We start from the raw sequence: 22,753 nt of genomic DNA, 5'->3' as shown, positions 1-22,753 counted from the left end.
TTCCCAACCTCAAAGAAATCGTGACATCAAATGTTTTCGTTGTTTAGGATCAGGTCATATTGCTTCTCAATGCCCAAACAAGCGATCAATGATCATGTTGGATAATGGGGAGATCGAAACTGAAGAGGAAGATGAAGGAAATGAGTCCACTCCATCAGTTGAAGATACTAGTGATGTTGAGCTTGCTGTTGATGACCAAGCTCTTGTTGTGCTAAGAGCTCTCCATATGCAAGCCAAAGAAGACAATGACGGGCTGCAAAGGGAGAACATCTTCTACACTCGCTGCCATGTGAAAGATCGGGTATGCGGTTTGATTATTGATGGTGGCAGCTGTGTTAATGTGGCAAGCAAGTTAATGGTGGACAAGCTTGACCTACCTACCTTGAAGCATCCAAAGCCGTATAAACTCCAATGGCTCAATGATAGTGGAGAAATGAAGGTAACCAAGCAGGTCCTTGTTTCATTTACGATTGGAAGGTACACGGATGAAGTTCTGTGTGATGTTGTACCCATGCAAGCTAGCCATTTGCTTCTTGGAAGACCGTGGCAATTTGACAGACGGATCACACATGATGGGTACAAGAACCGCTACAGCTTCAGCAAGGATGGTAGGAACATTACACTTGCACCTTTGACACCTCGTCAAGTATTTGAGGAACAACTCTAGATCAAAAAGTCCGTTGCAGCAAGAGGAAAAGGTGTGGCTGAGATAGAAAAAGAAAATGAGAGTGAAAATGAAAAAAAAGATGGTGGACTAAGAATAAAAAAAAAGAGTGGAAAAAAAGAAACGATTGAGAGTTCGGCCTTGAAAAAGAAAGAAGAAAGAAAAATGAGCTTCTATGCAAAAGAAAGAGAGATCAAAAGTGCTTTTAACTCCGATAGACCGATGATCTTGTTTCTATACAAGGAGGCCTATCTTTCTTTGGCTGACCATAACGTTTCTTTGCCTAATGTTGTGATGTCTCTTTTGCAGGATTTTAAGGATGTCTTTTCCGAGGATACGCCACCTGGGTTACCACCCAAAAGAGGAATCGAGCATCAGATTGATCTCATTCCGGGAGCTTCCATTCCAAATCGACCAGCTTATCGAAGTAGTCCAGAAGAGACCAAAGAGCTTCAAAGGCAAGTTGAAGAACTTATGACCAAAGGACATGTTCGTGAAAGCATGAGTCCCTGTGCTGTGCCTGTGTTGCTGGTTCCAAAAAAAAAGACGGGACTTGGAGGATGTGCGTGGATTGTCGAGCTGTAAACAAGATAACGGTAAAGTATCGTCACCTTATTCCTCGCTTAGATGACATGCTTGATGAATTACATGGATCCACTATATTTTCTAAGATTGATTTGAAGAGTGAGTATCATCAAATTCGAATTAAGGAAGAGGATGAGTGGAAAACAGCTTTTAAGACAAAACAGAGGCTATATGAATGTTTAGTGATGCCATTTGGATTGACGAATGCTCCTAGCACATTTATGCGTCTCATGAACCATGTGCTACGTGCATTTATTGGAAAATTTGTTGTTTATTTTGATGACATTCTGATCTATAGCAAGAGTTTGCATGACCATATTGATAATTTGAAATGTGTGCTTGAAGCTTTGAGGCGTGAAAAATTGTTTGCTAACCTTAAGAAATGCAGCTTTTGCATAGATAGGGTTGTTTTCCTTGGATTTGTTGTTAGTTCCAGAGGTGTGGAAGTTGATAAGGAGACGGTGAAAGCTATCAGGGAATGGCCTACCCCTAGCACCATCACTGAATAAGGAGTTTTCATGGTTTAGTCGGGTTCTATAGGAGGTTTGTGCCAAATTTCAGCACCATCGCTGCCCCTTTAACGGAAATCATCAAGAAGAATATTGGATTTAAGTGGGGAGAGGCACAAGAGAAAGCCTTCATCGCATTAAAAGAAAAGCTAAGTACTGCTCCTTTACTACTTCTACCCGATTTTTCTAAGGCTTTTGAAATCGAATGTGATGCTTCTGGTATTGGTATAGGTGCTGTTCTTATGCAAGAAAAGAGGCCAATTGCCTACTTCAGTGAGAAGCTCAATGGTGCAGCGTTGAACTACTCAACATATGACAAGGAGCTCTATGCATTGGTACAAGCTTTAGAGACATGGCAACATTACTTGTGGTCCAAAGAGTTCATTATTCACACGAACCATGAGTCACTGTAGCATTTGAAAGGCCGAGGTAAATTGAATCGTAGACATGCTCGTTGGATTGAATTCATTGAAATGTTTCCTTATGTGATCCAATACAAGCAAGGAAAAGAGAATGTGGTAGCAGATGCTTTGTCACGCAGGTACACCCTTATCTCTACCTTAGGGTCAAAGTTTCTTGCATTTGAGCACCTAAAGGAATTGTATGTGAATGATGCTGACTTTGTTGATATCTTTAAAGCATGCGAAAAGGGTGCATTTGATAAGTTCTATATGCATGATGGTTACTTGTTTCGAGAAAATAGACTTTGCATTCTCCAAAGTTCTTTGCGTGAGTTGCTTGTTAGGGAGTCACATGGGGGTGGATTAATGGGGCATTTTGGAGCTGTGAAAACCTTGGACATTTTGAAAGACATTTCTTCTGGCCTAATATGAAAAGAGATGTTGAACGGATTTGCATTAGGTGCATTGCATGTAAGAAAGCCAAGTCTAAGGTGCAACCACATGGACTTTATATGCCTTTGCTTGTGCCTAGCCACCCTTGGACTGATGTGTCAATGGATTTTGTGTTAGGTTTTCCTAGGACTAGGAATGGCCGAGATATTATTCTTGTGGTTGTGGACCGATTTTCGAAAATGACACACTTTATCCCTTGCCATAAAACTGATGATGCTACACATGTGGCAAATTTATTCTTTAGGGAGGTGGTCCGTTTGCATGGGTCCCTCGAACAATTGTTAGTGATCGAGATGTGAAGTTCCTCAGCCATTTTTGGCGAGTCTTGTGGGGAAAACTCGGGACAAAGTTGTTATTCTCTACCACTTGTCACCCACAGACTGATGGGCAAACCGAGGTCGTTATTCGAACCTTGGGAAATTTGTTGCGTTCTGCCATTGGGAAGAATTTGAAAGCAGGGGAAGATTGCATACCATTCATTGAATTTGCATACAATAGGGTTACGCATTCTTCTACTAAGTATTCACCTTTTGAGATTGTCTATGGTTTTAATCCATTAACTCCATTAGATTTAGTTCCATTACCTGTGGATGAGATTGCTAGCCTTGAAGGTTAAGCGAAGGCTAATTTGGTGAAAAGGATCCATGACAAGGCAAGGCAACACATGCTGAGGAGGAATGAGCAGATTGCAACCCGTGCCAACAAGGGACGAAAGTCGATTACTTTTCAACCTGGAGACTGTGTCTGGGTTCATTTTCGAAAGGAGCGATTTCCGAAACGAAGGCAATCCAAGCTGAACCCACGTGGTGATGGACCATTTCAAGTACCGGAGAAAATCAACGACAATGCATACAAGTTGGATCTTCCAGGTGAGTACCAAGTGAGTTCAACCTTTAATGTTTTTGATCTTTCCCCTTTTGTTGTTTCAGATTCGAGGACGAATCCTTTTGTGGAAGGGGGGGATGATACAATTCCGGATCAGCTCTAAGCCAATGAGACAGGACTGCAAGTCGAGATGTACGTCTCGAACCACGAGGAGCATGAAGGGGACTTGCACGTGCCAGCTGAGCTGATAATGAAAACAGAGGTCAAGCAAGTTCAACATGCTGTACAAGCATTGACATCTCGTATCTTGGAAGGGTAGGCTATGGAGTTACAGTCGATGCCATGCCGAATGATCAACTTCATGCAAGTCGACCCTAAAATGGGCCAATTAGCTGCGGAAGAATGAAATATCATGATGCAACATGTTCCTAGCCAAATACCATACTAGAATGGTGGGAAAACACACCATTCTGGTTGGAATTGGTGTGCCATTTAATGCCACCTACATTTTGGACGAATTTCCAAGTTGGAGGACAGCTAGAGGGAGTGTGCATAAAGACTTGCATTCATCATCTTCTCTTTCCATGCATTGGAAATTACCATTTGTTGGAAAGGGAGTGTGCATGAAGACCTGCATTCATTATCTTCTCTTTCCATGCCTTGGAAACTACCATTTTCAGTTCTATATAATGTCTTGAGTAGATATCAAAGAGGGTAGAAAACATTATATTTTGAGAGAGTTTTCCTCCTTGTTGTTCTTCAGCAACTCTGCAGATATTACGAGTGAACACTTGTAATTCTCAGCACTTTTATAATATCGGTTCTTGGTTTTGTTATAATCATTGGGTCGATATTCTCCATTGCTCTCATAACATTGGTTCTTGATTCTCTATAATCAACGGGTCAATATTCCATCCCTCCGAAACCTCCTTTGGACGATCCCGGAACTGAGTTCCAATCTTATTGTTGCTGGGTCTCGCGACATTGTTCGTCGAGGTTCGCATCATCTTTGGTATTAGAGCCAAGTTCCAAATCAGGTTTCTCTATCTTTCCTAGTGTTTATTTTGTTTTTATCATCACAATCAGTCCATACTCATCTTGTTATCTTCATCTACTTTCTAGTATTGTTGCAAAAAAGAAAAGAAAAAAAAAGAAAATAAAAGGAAGAACAAAAAAAAAAAAGAAGAACAGAAAAGAAAAAAAAAAGAGAGCAGAAAATAAAAGGAAGAACAAAGATCGTTTGATTTGTTTTGATTGCATCTCGTGATATACATCTAGTGCCATCTGTGGCTGTCGTGATTCCGTTTCCATTTGCACGTTTCTTTTCAACTCCGTTTACCATCTCCATTGTGCTGCTTTGATTTGATTTTCTCTATCTTATCATCAATTCTATTTTGCTTCATCATATCATCATTTCTATTTGCTTCATATCTTCTTTCCATCGTTCCTTGATTGACATCGTAACCTCGATCCAACTGAGCCTAGAATCAGTATTCTGAGTTTGTTGGGTTGAATAAGTGTTTGCTTGTTTTGACTTGCTTAGTTTCTCTAGAACTTTTTGGAGGAAAACAAGTGAGCAGAGAGAACTCAATTTTCTGAGTGAAACACGAGTGTTTTTGTGACATCCAACTGAGTGCAAATACGTGAGGGAGTGAGTGAGGATCCTCCTTTGTTCATAATATTTCAGTTGCAGCTCACTATGTCTCGAGAGCACGGTGGTAGGGTTGATCCAAGTGATGGAGGAGGGGCTGATCAGACTACGATCATGCGGGCTATGCATCAACAATTTGAGCGCATGAATGTCGTGTTCAATGAAATTTGAGATCGGTTGGATAGGCATGAGGATTGACTCGAACAACTTCAGCAAGAGCCATTACCTAGGCATCGGAGACCCGACTAGCGGCCACATTTTGCTCCAAATGTCCCAGATGATGACTATGATGTGGGGCGAACAATGAAGTGGTCTCCAATGCTACTTGGAGGAGGGCTAGGGCTAGGGCATGTTCAAAGGCAACATCGAGAAAGGGAAGCTGTAGATCGTAACATGGGCACCATCAAGCTGTCCATTCCTCCATTTCAAGGTAAAAATGACCCTGATGTTTATATTGAATGGGGGAGGAAAGTTGAGCTAGTATTCGATTGTCACAATTACTCGGAGGAGAAGAAAGTGAAGCTTGTTGCGGTGGCTTTTACCGACTATGCCATTATATGGTGGGATCAACTAACCCTGAGTAGACGTCGGAACCGTGAGCTACCCATCGACAATTGGGAGGATATGAAAGTCGTTATGAGAAGAAGGTTTGTTCCATCTCACTATTATCGGGGACTTACATTTGAAATTGCAAAGTCTGAAGCAGGGGTCCATGACTGTGGAAGACTACCACAAGGAGATGGAGATAGCCTTGATTCGGGCTAACATTGAGGAGGACCGAGAGGCGACTATGGCTCAGTTCATTTGTGGCCTAAACCGTGGGATTGCCAATATTGTTGAGCTGCATCACTACGTGGAGCTTAACGATGTGGTACACATGGCAATGAAAGTTGAAAGACAACTAAAGAAAGGAGTGCGATCATCTTCTAAGTATGAGGCTGCGATTTCATTCCCTTGGAAGCAGAAGTGGGGATCATCAAAACCAACTGAGAAAGCAGTTTCAAAATCAAAAGGAGAGACGAATGTGGCTAAGATACAACCTAGCAACAAAGACAAGGGTAACTTATCTTCCCAACCTCAAAGAAATCGTGACATCAAATGTTTTCGTTGTTTAGGATCAGGTCATATTGCTTCTCAATGCCCAAACAAGCGATCAATGATCATGTTGGATAATGGGGAGATCGAAACTGAAGAGGAAGATGAAGGAAATGAGTCCACTCCATCAGTTGAAGATACTAGTGATGTTGAGCTTGCTGTTGATGACCAAACTCTTGTTGTGCTAAGAGCTCTCCATATGCAAGCCAAAGAAGACGATGACGGGCTGCAAAGGGAGAACATCATCTACACCCGCTGCCATGTGAAAGATCGGGTATGCGGTTTGATTATTGATGGTGACAGCTGTGTTAATGTGGCAAGCAAGTTAATGGTGGACAAGCTTGGCCTACCTACCTTGAAGCATCCAAAGCCGTATAAACTCCAATGGCTCAATGACAGTGGAGAAATGAAGGTAACCAAGCAGGTCCTTGTTTCATTTACGATTAGAAGGTACACGGATGAGGTTCTGTGTGATGTTGTACCCATGCAAGCTAGCCATTTGCTTCTTAGAAGACCGTGGCAATTTAAGAACCGCTACAGCTTCAGCAAGGATGGTAGGAACATTACACTTGCACCTTTGACACCTCGTCAAATATTTGAGGAACAACTCCAGATCAAAAAGTCCATTGCAGCAAGAGGAAAAGGTGTGGCTGAGATAGAAAAAGAAAATGAGAGTGAAAATGAAAAAAAAGATGGTGGACTAAGAATAAAAAAAGAGAGTGGAAAAAAAGAAACGATTGAGAGTTCGGCTTTGAAAAAGAAAAAAGAAAGAAAAATGAGCTTCTATGCAAAAGAAAGAGAGATCAAAAGTGCTTTTAACTCCGATAGACCGATGATCTTGTTTCTATACAAGGAGGCCTATCTTTCTTTGGCTGACCATAACGTTTCCTTGCCTAGTGCTGTGATGTTTCTTTTGCAGGATTTTAAGGATGTCTTTTCCGAGGATACGCCACCTGGGTTACCACCCAAAAGAGGAATCGAGCATCAGATTGATCTCATTCCGGGAGCTTCCATTCCAAACCGACCAGCTTATCGAAGTAGTCCAAAAGAGATCAAAGAGCTTTGCCTGTGCCGCTGGTTCCAAAAAAAAGACGGGATTTGGAGGATGTGCGTGGATTGTCGAGCTGTAAACAAGATAACGGTAAAGTATCGTCACCTTATTCCTCGCTTAGATGACATGCTTGATGAATTACATGGATCAACTATATTTTCTAAGATTGATTTGAAGAGTGGGTATCATCAAATTCGAATTAAGGAAGGGGATGAGTGGAAAACAGCTTTTAAGACAAAATAGGGGCTATATGAATGGTTAGTGATGCCATTTGGATTGACGAATGCTCTTAGCACATTTATGCGTCTCATGAACCATGTGCTACGTGCATATATTGGAAAATTTGTTGTTGTTTATTTTGATGACATTCTGATCTATAGCAAGAGTTTGCATGACCATATTGATAATTTGAAATGTGTGCTTGAAGCTTTGAGGCATGAAAAATTGTTTGCTAACCTTAAGAAATGCAGCTTTTGCATAGATAGGGTTGTTTTCCTTGGATTTGTTGTTAGTTCCAGAGGCGTGGAAGTTGATAAGGAGAAGGTGAAAGCTATCAGGGAATGGCCTACCCCTAGCACCATCACTGAAGTAAGGAGTTTTCATGGTTTAGTCGGATTCTATAGGAGGTTTGTGCCAAATTTTAGCACCATCGCTGCCCCTTTAACGGAAATCATCAAGAAGAATATTGGATTTAAGTGGGGAGAGGCACAAGACGCATTAAAAGAAAAGCTAAGTACTGCTCCTTTACTACTTCTACCCGATTTTTCTAAGGCTTTTGAAATCGAATGTGATGCTTCTGGTATTGGTATAGGTGCTGTTCTTATGCAAGAAAAGAGGCCAATTGTCTACTTTAGTGAGAAGCTCAATGGTGCAACGTTGAACTACTCAACATATGACAAGGAGCTCTATGCATTGGTACGAACTTTAGAGACATGGCAACATTATTTGTGGTCCAAGGAGTTCATTATTCACACGAACCATGAGTCACTGAAACATTTGAAAGGCCGAGGTAAATTGAATCGTAGACATGCTCGTTGGATTGAATTCATTGAAATGTTTCCTTATGTGATCCAATACAAGCAAGGAAAAGAGAATGTGGTAGCAGATGCTTTGTCACGCAGGTACACCTTTATCTCTACCTTAGGGTCAAAGTTTCTTGGATTTGAGCACCTGAAGGAATTGTATGTGAATGATGCTAACTTTGCTGATATCTTTAAAACATGCGAAAAGGGTGCATTTGATAAGTTCTATATGCATGATGGTCTTGTTTTGAGAAAATAGACTTTGCATTCCCCAAAGTTCTTTGCGTGAGTTGCTTGTTAGGGAGTCACATGGGGGTGGATTAATGGGGCATTTTGGAGCTGTGAAAACCTTGGACATTTTGAAAGACATTTCTTCTGGCCTCATATCAAAAGAGATGTTGAACGGATTTGCATTAGGTGCATTGCATGTAAGAAAGCCAAGTCTAAGGTGCAACCACATGGACTTTATATGCCTTTGCTTGTGCCTAGCCACCCTTGGACTGATGTGTCAATGGATTTTGTGTTAGGTTTGCCTAGGACTAGGAATGGTCGAGATAGTATTCTTGTGGTTGTGGACCGATTTTCGAAAATGACACACTTTATCCCTTGCCATAAAACTAATGATGCTACACATGTGGCAAATTTATTCTTTAGGGAGGTGGTCCGTTTGCATGGGGTCCCTCGAACAATTGTTAGTGATCGAGATGTGAAGTTCCTCAGCCATTTTTGGCGAGTCTTGTGGGGAAAACTTGGGACAAAGTTGTTATTCTCTACCACTTGTCACCCACAGACTGATGGGCAAACCGAGGTCGTTAATCGAACCTTGGGAAATTTGTTGCGTTCTGCCATTGGGAAGAATTTGAAAGCATGGGAAGATTGCATACCATTCATTGAATTTGCATACAATAGGGTTACGCATTCTTCTACTAAGTATTCATCTTTTGAAATTGTTTATGATTTTAATCCATTAACTCCATTAGATTTAGTTCCATTACCTGTGGATGAGATTGCTAGCCTTGAAGGTCAAGCGAAGGCTGATTTGGTGAAAAGGATCCATGACAAGGCAAGACAACACATGCTGAGGAGGAATGAGCAGATTGCAACCCGTGCCAACAAGGGACGAAAGCCGATTACTTTTCAACCTGGAGACTGTGTCGTTGTTCATTTTCGAAAGGAGCGATTTCCGAAACGAAGGCAATCCAAGCTGAACCCACGTGGTGATGGACCATTTCAAGTACTGGAGAAAATCAACGACAATGCATACAAGTTGGATCTTCCAGGTGAGTATCAAGTGAGTTCAACCTTTAATGTTTTTGATCATTCCCCTTTTGTTGTTTCAGATTCGAGGACGAATCCTTTTGTGGAAGGGGGGATGATACAATTCCAGATCAGCTCTAAGCCAATTGAGACAGGATTGCAAGTCGAGATGTACGTCTCGAACCACGAGGAGCATGAAGGGGACTTGCACGTGCCAACTGAGCTGATAATGAAAACAGAGGTCAAGCAAGTTCAACATGCTGTACAAGCATTGACATCTCGTATCTTGGAAGGGCAGGCTATGGAGTTACAGTCGATGTCATGCCGAATGATCAACTTCATGCAAGTCGACCCTAAAATGGGCCAATTAGCTGCGGAAGAATGAAATATCATGATGCAACATGTTCCTAGCCAAATACCATACTAGAATGGTGGGAAAACACACCATTCTGGTTGGAATTGGTGTGCCATTTAATGCCACCTACATTTTGGATGAATTTCCAAGTTGAAGGACAGCTAGAGGGAGTGTGCATAAAGACTTGCATTCATCATCTTCTCTTTCCATGCATTGGAAACTATCATTTGTTGGAAAGGGAGTGTGCATGAAAACATGCATTCATTATCTTCTCTTTCCATGCCTTGGAAACTACCATTTTCAGTTCTATATAATGTCTTGAGTAGATATCAAAGAGGGTAGAAAACATTATATTTTGAGAGAGTTTTCCTCCTTGTTGTTCTTCAGCAACTCTGCAGGTATTACGAGTGAGCACTTGTAATTCTCAGCACTTTTATAATATCGGTTCTTGGTTTTGTTATAATCATTGGGTCGATATTCTCCATTGTTCTCATAATATTGGTTCTTGATTCTCTATAATCAACGGGTCAATATTCCATCCCTCCGAAACCTCCTTTGGACGATCCCGGAACTGAGTTCCAATCTTATTGTTGCTGGGTCTCGCGACATTGTTCGTCGAGGTTCGCATCATTACTTTATCCCAATTGTAAAAGTTAGACTATAGCTATTACAATTGTAGCAACTATGGTCATAACTGCTATAATTATAGTAGCTATGGTTGTAGCTGCTACAAGTTGTAGTTATGGCCGTAGTTGCTAAATGTTGCAGCTATGACCATGATTACTATAATAGTTTTGAATCAATTGTAATCAAGTTGGAGGTGATTTTGACCAAGTTGGTAAAATGTAATGCTTTAGTTGTTGTAATTTTGACCAAGTTAGAGCATTTTTATTATGATCATAATTATTGCAACTTGCTCCATGTTATAATAGTTGTCCATAGCTGTTACAAGTTGCAGCAGCTATGTCCATTGCTACTACAAGTTGTAACAACTTTGGCCATAGCTGCTATAATAGTGTTAAAGTGATTTTTGACCAAGCTGGAGAGATTTTTGTCAAATTTGAGAATTTTGACCAAGTTGATAAGGAATATTTTAATATAACAGTGTTCTATATGTTATAATTTTGACTAAGTTGGACCAAATATAAAAAGTTGAGCCAATTTACTTTAACATTTTGTAGCCATGCTTTGAAATGTCGTACCGTGCCGGGCGGGCGAAACAATTGAAATGTATTCAATACATTACTGAAATTCAATATTACTTGACATCGAGACAATGTCTCATGTGTCACAACTATAATTTGATGTTAACTTTCGACATCCCTTGGCATGCTAAAATTGACATAATGATGTTTTTTATATAGTTTGTTTTCACATAAGGTGATATCCAAACTGTAGCATTCCATATGGAAAGCACAGGTTGAGCTTAACTTGATAGTTGTGTTATCTTTTTCTTCATTTCTTTTCTCCTTCCACCTCTAATTTATCACCGATATCATACATCAAAACGTCAGTACGATGAAACAATATCGTTCCAATCAAAGATTAAAATATCGGCACGACTCGAGTTTTCAAACCTTGGTTGTAGCAACTTTAGTTGTAGCCACTGCACGTTGTAGCAGCTACGACCGTAGTTGCTATATCATCATTGAAATAAGTGTATTTTTGAGATGAAAAATATGATGGGGCTTTGTTTTGATGTACTTTGTAAAAGGGTTGTCCTTTTGATGGAAATGATTAATAAAAGGCACCCTTTTAAAATTTTCCCTTTTTTTAAGAAGTAAAAAAAAAAAAAAAATAAACCCAAAAAATTAGTTACAATAATTTTTTATTGAATATATAACTGGACTAAGTTAGCTTTTCGTCAATCTTTTTTAGTTTGATTTTAATAAGGAATCAAAATTGAGCATTGATGAGAATTCATCTAGGCAAGGCATTTTTCAAGTATGAAATATGTATACCCCGGTGCATAATTCTTCTTCTCTGATCATCTTTATGTATGTCATTTGGCAGTCTTGTAAATTGCAAAAGTTGATTTTTTTTGTAGACTTAGGAAATTATTTGCAAGTATTTTTATGGACAACTTTCTTAATTTGGTACTCACCCTCCATAGTGTAGCTATTACTCCATTAAAAATTCAATATATTTGAATAACTATATCAATCTTCCATTCCTGAAGAGAATATCAAAAGTTATAGATGATTTTTAAAATATAGAGATTTACCTGGACTACAATATATGATTATCAAGCTTTCATTGGAGTTTCCAAAATCCCCACAGAACAAATGACCTTTATTTTTTGCATGTTCAAGTACCAAAGGGTCCTATATTTTAGTGCTTTGGCTTTTTTGGTTTGGTTACAGTACCCTTGGGGTTTCACAATTACCTTTTGCTTCATTATTAGCAAAGATTGATGTTATCCTTTATATTGTTTTTTCAAATTGTTGTTTTTGCACCTATAATTTTATGTGCTATTGTGCTATGAAGTGTGATAAATATTTTATTGATCTGGGGGTGCAGGTCTGGCATGCTATTGGAAGGGACAGAAAACCACTTCGAAAACAATATGTGGAGGCCATTGTGCCTCCTTTTGTAGCCATCCTAAGACGTTGGCGACCACTTTTGGCTGGTATTCATGAATTCACTTCTTCAGATGGTCAAAACCCTCTTATTGTTGATGATCGAGCTTTGTCTGCTGATTTACTACCTCTTGAGGTGCTTGACTCACTATTTGCTGCCTTGAATTCTCACATATAAAAGCTTAAACTTCAGTATATTTGATGGTGTTTAATCTTGCTGGAAAATTCTATTTGTTTGTCTTTTTATACTCTAGCACCGATGAACCTTTGTATGGTACTGCTTTTAGTGGACCTTCTTCCCATATGTGTACATCTTTTTATAATTTTACTCAACAAATTGACCTGCTTCTTGTTGCTCCAATTTATCCTTTGTAACCAGAGGATGAATAATGAAAACAGCCTTTATCAAGGCAAGAGTCCTTGTGTTATTAGTGTTCTTTCCTCACTGTTTGTCTTGGTGAAAAAAAAAATTGATTCTGATTTGAACTTAGAACGGGTTGATAAAAAGCCTAACAGAATTAAGGATGATTCTTCATTGATATTTCACCTTCATTGATCAGTTTGGTCCTGCAACAACATGTTTGACAAACTAAGCGAAGTTGTTGACATGATCTGTTTCTTTTTTGTTACACTAAATTCATGGTCAGAGATGTTAGCCATGTTAGTTGATCGGATAAGCACAAAACTTTTATCTTATTTGTTGAATAGATGGACAAGATGTTGCCACCGTTAGTTTTGTAGGTGTTCCCTTATTTAAACATGTCAAGTTACTTGGAGACATTTATTTAGCCTTAAATTAATCATTTATTCTGCAAATGAATTTACTAAACAAGTTCCTCTAGTAGATTTCTTTTTATGGATTATTTTTTTAACCATTGGTTTAAATTAACTTATTTATATCATTAAAGGCTGCTATTTCAATGATAACACCTGGTTGGGCTGCTGCTTTTGCATCACCTCCTGCTGCAATGGGACTAGCAATGGTTGCTGCTGGTGCTTCTGGAGGAGAAGTTGTACTGCCTGTAAAAAATGTCCCACTTAAACGTGATACTTCCTTGTTTGAGCGCAAAACAGCTAGACTTCAAACTTTTTCAAGCTTTCAAAAGCCTCCTGATCCAACAAACAAGTCTGTTCCTGCAGCAAAGGACAAAGCAGCAGCAAAAGCTGCTGCTTTGGCTGCTGCACGTGATCTTGAACGGAATGCAAAGATAGGTTCTGGAAGAGGACTTTGTGCTGTGGCAATGGCAACCTCAGCACAGAGGAGAAGTGCAAGTGATGCTGAGCGTGCGAAGAGATGGAATGTTTCTGAAGCTATGGGTGCTGCTTGGAATGAATGCCTTCAGTCAGTTGATTCAAAAATAGTCTCTGGGAGGGACTTCTCTGCTCTCTCCTATAAATATGTGGCAATTCTTGTAGGTAGTTTTGCTTTAGCAAGGAACATACGAAGGGGTGAGGTATGATTGCATTGTTTACTTTCACAATCCCTGTCATGTCTGCATTTTATATAAATTCTTGGACTTGCAGATGGATAGGCGACTACAAGTTGATATATTAGACAAGCATCAGCTGTCAATTGGAAATCATGCTTGGAGAAAACTTCTTCATCGCCTTGTAGAGATGGGTAGATTCTATGGACCTTTTGGAGACATCCTATACAATTCTGACCATGTATGTCTTATCAAATTTGTCAGTACCTTCTCTTTCAATAGAAGAATGATATGTAGATTGTTTATATATGTAGGTTTTTTGGAAGTTAGACTCTACAGAGAGTTCTTCTCGGATGAGACGATATTTGAAAAGGAACTATAAGGGTTCTGATCATCTTGGTGCAGCAGCTGATTATGAAGATAGGTTACACCATAGACAAAGTGAAGAATCAGATGTGCATAAGGAAAGTGATCAAGATGCTTCAGTGAAAGAAAGCTTTCCTTCCACTGCTTCAGCGCTAATAGCGGAGGCAATATCATTAGAAGAAAGAGCAGAAGATGATGAACAGACAGATAATGCAATTAGTGAAACCAACAGCAACAGTCAACAGAAGCAATCTTTGGTTGCTGATAAAGGGTCAACAGATCAAAGAAACTCTGGGGCTTCTAACGATCATAGTTTGGTTCAGTCTACATTTGTGGATTCACCTGGTTATGTACCCAGTGATTCTGATGAACGAATAATTACAGAACTTTCATCGCTTATGGTACGGCCACTGAAAGTTTTACGAGGAAACTTCCAGGTATAATCAACTTGAGGCTAATGTTCTGATCTTATCTTCTTTACCAAGCGCTGAAAACAAAGATAACCATAGTAGGAATTTGTAATCTTGAATGGGTTGCAAAATATTACTGCAACTAACTTGTCATCCAATCCTGATACTCATCAATGCTGATATCAAGTAAAAAACATACCTAGTATACTAGAAACCATGAGATGCTTTTGTACTAATACCAAATTTTTTCTTTAAAGCCAGAAGCTTGTAATAGAAAGTGGTTGTTTTTTTGGGGATTTTCTGCCTTTTGTTTGCCAAACCAAACTGCTACTTCAAATTGCCATTCCATGAGGATGGGGTTTACTCAGATTAGGTGGCAACAAATAGAACCTAAGGGCATTAAAAAATTTAGCTGCTAGAAATTCCAAAGTATAGTAAGTAAAACTGTTATGAATTAGCTGTGGTATCCAATGCTACATACTTCTGGGCTTATAATAGCATTGGGTTTTACATGTTCTCATTTTAACTTGATGAAGGGATATAGTTGTGTTAATAATTTAACTAATTTACCAAAAACCACATTGGTTCATTCTCTTTGAACTCCACATTTTGTCTCAGTTTAAAATTTCATTGTCATTTGACATGCGGGATACCTGTTTCTCCGTGTAACAAAATTGAGACCAATTATCATGGGTGGAAATTAACTATTTCTCCTGCTTCTTTGTCACACCTTGATTTTGGTTGTATATAGTGATAAAAATGATGCAGGGATATAGTTGTGTTAATAATTTAACTAATTTACCAAAAACCACATTGGTTCATTCTCTTTGAACTCCACATTTTGTCTCAGTTTAAAATTTCATTGTCTTTTGACCTGCAGGATACATGTTTCTCCGTGTACCAAAATTGAGACCAATTATCATGGGTGGAAATTAACTATTTCTCTTGCTTCTTTGTCACACCTTGATTTTGGTTGTATATAGTGATAGAAACTCATACATATGGAACCTAATTTAATTCATTTAAACTCAAATCAAACCAAATTTATATCAAATTCTAAATAATTGTTTGTTCACACAAACAATTTAGTTTGTTTTATGTTTTTTTTAAAGACCAATCACAATAGCTATACAACATTAAGAATATAATATCAAGGTATTAAAGGATAGTTTTAGGCAGCAGGTGGTTGACTCACTGTGTAGTGCATAGTAGTAGGTGAGGGCCTAGACAGTATGTTTTAAAATAAAATAAATTGATATTAACATTAAAAATGAGACACACACACTCCCAGTTATTTTATTTTATATATTTTTTTGTTTTTTTTACTTGCGATTAAGCCATTTAAGGATTTGTCTGGTTTAAGGGTTGAGTTATAGCATTTAGCATAAAAAAATTTCAAAATAATTTTTTTTTTAAAGTGCTCATGAGGTGTGTGACGTAAGGCGTGCGGGATAACAAAACTCTTTCTCTCCCTCTCTCTCTCTTTCTCTCTCTCTCTCTCTCTCTCTACACACACACACACACACACACTAGCCTGCACTCCCACCATGGGTGATTGAGATGAGTCGGGGTGCTCGGAAGTGATCTGGACGACCGGTAGTGAGTCGAGGCACTTTGAAATGATCCGGGCGACTTATCTCAGTCGCCTATGGTTGTGTGCACCATGGGTGTGCAGGTTAGCGGAGCTCTCTCTCTCTCTCTCTCTCTCTCTCTATGTATATGGATTTAACAAAATATATTTGGGTCAAAACAAATTTGCAATACCTTATATGTTTAATCAATGCGTAAATGCATAACAATAGTGAAACACATTTTATTTTACATTGCATTTTATAAAATAACATGCAAATCAAGATAAGTAGATAATGAAAATTCAAACTGGTACTTCACAAGAAGACATATGACAATCAAGTTCATAACTAATGTGATGATACAGTACCAGTTCAATATTCAGTCTAGAGTCTACTATTAATCAACAACTAGTCCTCTCGAGGAGTAAAACTATAAAAAAAATTCCCTAATTAAATTCATCATCATCACATTCAGTTTTTTCTGACTCAAGTGAACCAGTTTACAAATGATCTGGTTTTCTCAATTAAACCTTCATAGACTCTGTAGCTACTCAACTGGTACTGGCTAGTTGAGTTGGCCTAGGTTGACTTTTAGAAAAACTCGCCTAAAATGGACCACACAATGGGTAGGAAAAGCAGTCTTCTTGTGCAAATTGACTAAGCAATAACCTACACAGTGCAGGCAACCACCTTTTAACAATGCATAGTAAAATTATGTTACTATGTATATAACTATTGCAATAAGCTTTGATACTTAGCTCTTTGTCTTACACCATTTTTACTTGTGTTGAACACCAACACTCGGATATCAACACTACTTGTATTGAACACCAACACTCGGATATTAACACTCTTAGTAGAAAGTTGATATTTCTATTGATCACTTATTAACATTTAAGTTATATTTATATTTGACACTTTGATCCACGCCTACCCAAGTCTGAGTAACATGGACATCAAATAGTTAAAAAAACATGAGAGCTCATCCTAAATCAATGTGGAATTCATCATGTTCAGGGTCTTCTTGTTCTTGTTCCATTACATTACATTATATGATATCATTCAAATCATAGGCCAGAGCTTGAGACCTACTTGTACCCAATCCTATTCTATCTGTTCAATTCTAGTTATGCTACTCCAAACTTTTAGTTAGAAATGAGATATATTGATGCTTGTGAATAATCAATTCAATTATGAAATCCAATGAAAGCTGTATTTATTTTTTGCAAGCCATTTATTGTAGAGTTTTAGTAACAAGACATTAGTTGAGTTTGTCCCAATTCGAGGGTCTCTTCCTTCTCCATGGAGGGAAACAACATCCCTCTCTCCATGATAATTCTCTTAAGAAAACAACCACACATCACCAAAACAATTTTTGAAATGTGATATCATATCATGAATAATATTCATTGTCTAGATCAAGGTTTAAAATCTCGAGTCATGTCAAAATTTCGGTCTTTAAGTGGACCGGTAATGTTTCGGAATTGTGTTGATGTTTTGATGCATGGTACTAGTAATGTATTAAAGTTGAAGAAGGAAGGAGTTGGAGTATAGGAAGGAGATATTGTTTATGCCAAGCATAGTTATAAATCTTGAACCATGCCGGGCGAAACAGTCGAAATATATCATTTCAGTAAACTATCAAAACTCGATACCACTGGTTAATAGAGATTGACAGTGACTTTTTTCCCTTCCTCATGCAACTTCTCCTCTATGAAGATTAAATCATACTTTCTTACTACTGAGCAGGACCCAAGCCTCTTGAATCCATATTGAATTCAATCATTTAAAGGCCCAAACAATTCTAGTTCAAACCTGAACCAAACCACCAACACGGCCTTAATTGATTATAGGATTAAATTCTTGTTTCAGATAGGTTTTAATCTCAAGTTAATATCTCCAAAGAATCTAAACAACACCTGATTACTATAGATATAATTTGAATGTTTTGGTATTTGATTGGAACAATGCTCTTTTAGTATTTTGCTGACTTTTTGATGTGTGATACCAGTGGCAAATTGGTGATATAAGAGTATAAGATGAAAAAGAAAAGAAGTATACTTAAATTCAAACTTTGTTTTCCATTGGAATGGTATAATTTTGAAATTATCTTGTATGAAGATGAACTAAAAATAACAACATTATACCAATTCATCTACCATGTCAAGGAGTGTTGAATGTTGTCATGAAAATGATATTCATTGATATGATTGATACAACGACATAGGAGACATTGTTGTATTAAGTAGTATCGAGTTTTGGTAATTTATCAAGATGATACGTTTTGATTGTTTCTCTTGGTACAATGCAAGATTACAAACCATGAATAGAGGTCCTAGTAAGGTATGGGATAAGTTAAGATATATTTTTCTGAGTTGTGACTTTGAATTTTAATACAAATGGCTATGAACATTGTCATATTTTTTTTTGGTACTAAAACAAACCAAAAAGGAGTGGTTAAAATTGTGGGCTTACTCCACACTATGTTGTAACAGTTTGAACTTTGTTGATTTATGATGAATGTTTGCATGGCTTGGCTCTTAGAAAGTACCATTCCAGTCCTATGTTGAAATTGGCACAAGAATGAATTTTAGACTTTGATCTCACATATTATGATCTTAATATAAATGTGAAGATACTGACACCCAAGACATGGGATTCTGCCAATGCAAGGTCGTCCTTGGTTTGCATATTTCTTCTTCATCCAAAACTCTATCCTCTATAACTTATTCTTGAAGGGATGCTATCTAGAGTAATGAAGAAATTGTTGCATTGTTCTACTCCCATTCTCTATTTACATTGTTTATGGACTATTATTGTTTTCCTTTCCCAAGTACATTCTATAGTTAACAAAAGTCCAAAATACGTTGTCACTAGAAAAATAGTTTATCAGCATTGATACCTTGTACATGGTCTGCATCTTATAATGATATTTCAACCATTGATTATTGCTTTCTGTTCCATCTGATATTTGTGGAATATAATTCAGGTCACAACAAAGCGAATTAATTTCATCATAGATGAGAGAGCTAGTGAGAATTCCTTTGAAGATGCAGCAATTTCTCCAAATCAATCTGATAAGAAAGAGAAGGACCGAAGTTGGTTGCTCTCATCAATTCATCAAATGTTTAGCAGAAGGTACTGCCATTTTTATTGTCTTTTCTCCTAGTCACTGGCTATGAATTTTATTTAGGGATAAATAAGTATTTGCTGCTTGTTTTTTGGTCACTTCAATGTTGTTATTAAAGGTGTAAAATTAATAGGGTTACTGGTGTAGCAAGTGAGTCCCATATTAGTAGTTCTAGATTTAGAGTTTTAGCGTGAGACTATATATACCGATGTAATAGTTATCTTATCACGATCAATGCAGTGCAATATTTTTTATCCTCTAACTCTACATGTATTACAGCATCCCGCCTAGGGGTGGGCAAACCTACGGATCGGATCCGATCCGGTATTTCGGATCGGATATCCGCTTCTTTTTTTAAAAAAATCTGCGATCCGTATCCGATCCGGTATCCGACCACTATCCGATCCGAAAACACCGGATCGGATCGGATCGGACAGCCGGATATCCGCTGATCCGATTTTTTTCTATATTTTAATTTTTTCATAGGCTTGAAAATGAATTTAACTCATAACTTCAAATGCCAAAATTACATGCATATTTCTTTTAAAACAAAATTACATGCATATTTCTTTTAAAACAAAAAGACATTGGTTCACCCAAATGACCCAATAGTTTATAATCTTTAAAGCTTGATCTCAATGGCTTGAAGTTCCGTCTACTCTGGTCTACTCTGGTTTCTAGTGGCTTCATCTCAAGTTGAGCTTATATTCTAGTATTCTACAATAAACAAAACAACACAGTATCACAACAACTTCACATATTTTATCTCAACAATTTATTCAATCAAATATTACAAGATGATGTACCTCGACATTTTTCTAGTTCTAATACGATAAACTTAAGTCATATAACTCTCATCATCAATTATAAAGCTTGGTTGCTCCGTAGTTAACTCCTTCATTCCTACAAAAATCAACAATGAACAACTTATAAATATCAATATTAGTATATTTTAAACGATATTAATCAATTAAAAATTAAATAAAATAATTAGAATATTAAACCTTCTTCGAGTTGCTCCAATGATGCCAAACTTTCCTCAATTACTACAGCCTTTGTTGTACGTTCCCAATCTTGAGTGCAAATAAGGGCCTCAACTATTCTTGGGGTTAAAGAAGTACGAAATGAGTCAAGGACGCGACCCCCAGTACTGAAAGCCGACTCAGAAGCAACAGTTGTCACAGGTATAGCAAGTACATCACGGGCCATCTTTGCAAGAATAGGAAATCTCCTTTGATTATCCTTCCACCACGACAATATATTAAAATTTTCACAATCATTCTCAAGCGGTTCTTCTAGATATTTATCCAACTCAGATTTGTTCCTCTGAGGATGATCAAAACCAACCTCCATTTGAAACCTTGAAGTCAACAACTTTGCAAAATCCATAACTTCCCCTTGACGATTTTCATTCCTATTATTCAATGCACTATTTGAAGCGGAACTTTTTTGCTTGTCTTCTTGAGGCATTGAAGAAGTATAGAGCTTGAACAATTCATCAATAAGAATCTTCACATTCAAATTCAAGAGTGTACTTTTGGTATCATCAAAGCAATTACGCACAACCCAATCAACTAGATGCATCTTATGCCTTGGATCAAGTAACATGGAGATAAATATCAAATAGTTGATGTTAAGAATGTCACCCCAATACTTATCATACTTTAGTTTCATTTGTTCTGCCATTTTCCTACATCCTTCATCATCACTTTTGCACAAATTAGAGATCTCTAAACCAATGGCAAACACACTTTGTGCACAACTATTGCAAGTGACATAATGAGAACCGGATAACATCAAAGTAGCATCATAAAAAATCTTCAAAATTGGCAAGAAATGACTAACCCTTCTCCAATCCTCATCATTAGGACCTCCACTCACCTTCATCATCTCCTTATAGCAAGAAGAGTCCCTAATTATCAAGTTATCAAATGCTTTCTTAAACTTCACAGCAGACTCAAGCATCAAATATGTTGAATTCCATCTTGTTTCAACATCCAAACAAACAAGACTTTTACTTTCTATCTTCTCTTCTACACAAGATTTAAATTTTTGAAGTCTTGCAGGAGAAGATCTAACATATTTCACTATAGTACGAACTTTCACAATAGATGAATCCATATCCTTTAAACCATCCTTTACAACCAAATTAAAGATATGAGCAACACAACGAATGTGTAATGATCCTTTTATGCAAAACCCAATTCTCATCAATGAAATGTGCGGTAAGACACATATAGCTCAAGTTTTGACCGGAAGTCCATGCATCAGTTGTCAAACTAATTCGAGAAGAGAGCGTCTCAAAAATAGTTTTCAACTTTCTCTTTTCTTCAATGAAAAATCTATAACAATCTCTAGCAATGGTCTTACGTGATGGAATTGAAAATGCAGGATTCAAACACTTGCAAAAGTATATAAATCCCTCATGTTCTACAAAAGCAAAAGGTAACTCATCCACAATAATCATCCTAGCAAGGGCTTTTCTACAAGTTGTTTGATCAAATTGCCAACAAGATGGAAGAGAGATTGTTTCAAAGACACCATCATCACGTACAATAGTTTTTGTTTCAACTCTCATAAGTTTTTGCTTTTTATCCATATTAGCAGGAAGTTGCTTACATCTCTTGATATGATTAGCTAAAGGAGTTGTTCCATTTTTTGCAGCACAACCAATTTTTGTATCACAATATTTGCACTTTGCATAGTTTATATCATCCACCATTCTATCAAAATGAGACCACCAAATAGAACCCTTTCTCTTGTTGCCATTGCTAGAACTAGAAGAAGAAACATCACTAGAAGGATGCTTCGGAGGTTTTTGACTTGTAGAATTAAGAGATTCTTTTTTCTCAGACATAGATTTTTCACTCATACCTATAGATTGATGTAGACTATAAGTTTATAGCACTGATAAATAGGAGAATCACAAATCCTAACGAACTAATCTAAATTTAATACAATATAAATAAACACGAAGATTAATAGAAATAAAACTCACCTGACAACAATTGTCAAGAAATAACCTTGAACTGGATATAAAATAATAAATATTTTTTTATCGGATCACCGGATACCCGATTTTTTTTTCCTCGATCCGTATCCGATCCGATTATCCGGTAAAAATATCGGATCGGATCGATATCCGAATCCGATCCGTCGGATTCGGATTTTTTCGGATCGGATTGGCCGGATCAACAGATCGGATCAACGGATCGGATTTTTTTTGCCCACCCCTAATCCCGCCTAGAGTCAGGGTTTTTTTTTTCTAAAATTAATCCCTATAGGGAGAGACTGCTTTGTTTTCACTGATACAAATAATTAGAAGAATGATAGATTAGAGACAACACTACCTCCTTTAATGTAAAGTCCCCCTTTATAGGATCCAGCTCAAGCATCATCTGT

The 22,753-nt window shown here is 37.7% G+C and overlaps 1 protein-coding gene across 2 annotated transcripts in view; it reads left to right on the top strand.

The window, feature by feature from the left end:
- The window catches only part of LOC121970039 (BEACH domain-containing protein C2), a 138,529-nt gene that overhangs the window by 75,477 nt on the left and 40,299 nt on the right, over positions 1-22,753 (top strand). For both annotated transcript variants that reach the window (XM_042520443.1, XM_042520442.1), the window contains exons 12-16: positions 12,389-12,583; positions 13,356-13,901; positions 13,972-14,115; positions 14,189-14,677; positions 19,211-19,359. In XM_042520443.1, the coding sequence (XP_042376377.1) occupies positions 12,389-12,583; positions 13,356-13,901; positions 13,972-14,115; positions 14,189-14,677; positions 19,211-19,359 (1,523 nt within the window). The remainder of the gene's footprint in view (positions 1-12,388; positions 12,584-13,355; positions 13,902-13,971; positions 14,116-14,188; positions 14,678-19,210; positions 19,360-22,753) is intronic.

This window comes from Zingiber officinale, chromosome 4A (assembly GCF_018446385.1).
Source record: "Zingiber officinale cultivar Zhangliang chromosome 4A, Zo_v1.1, whole genome shotgun sequence".
NCBI lineage: Eukaryota > Viridiplantae > Streptophyta > Magnoliopsida > Zingiberales > Zingiberaceae > Zingiber > Zingiber officinale.
Note: the sequence above shows the minus strand (reverse complement) of the source record. Positions and strands in the feature narration are given on the sequence as shown.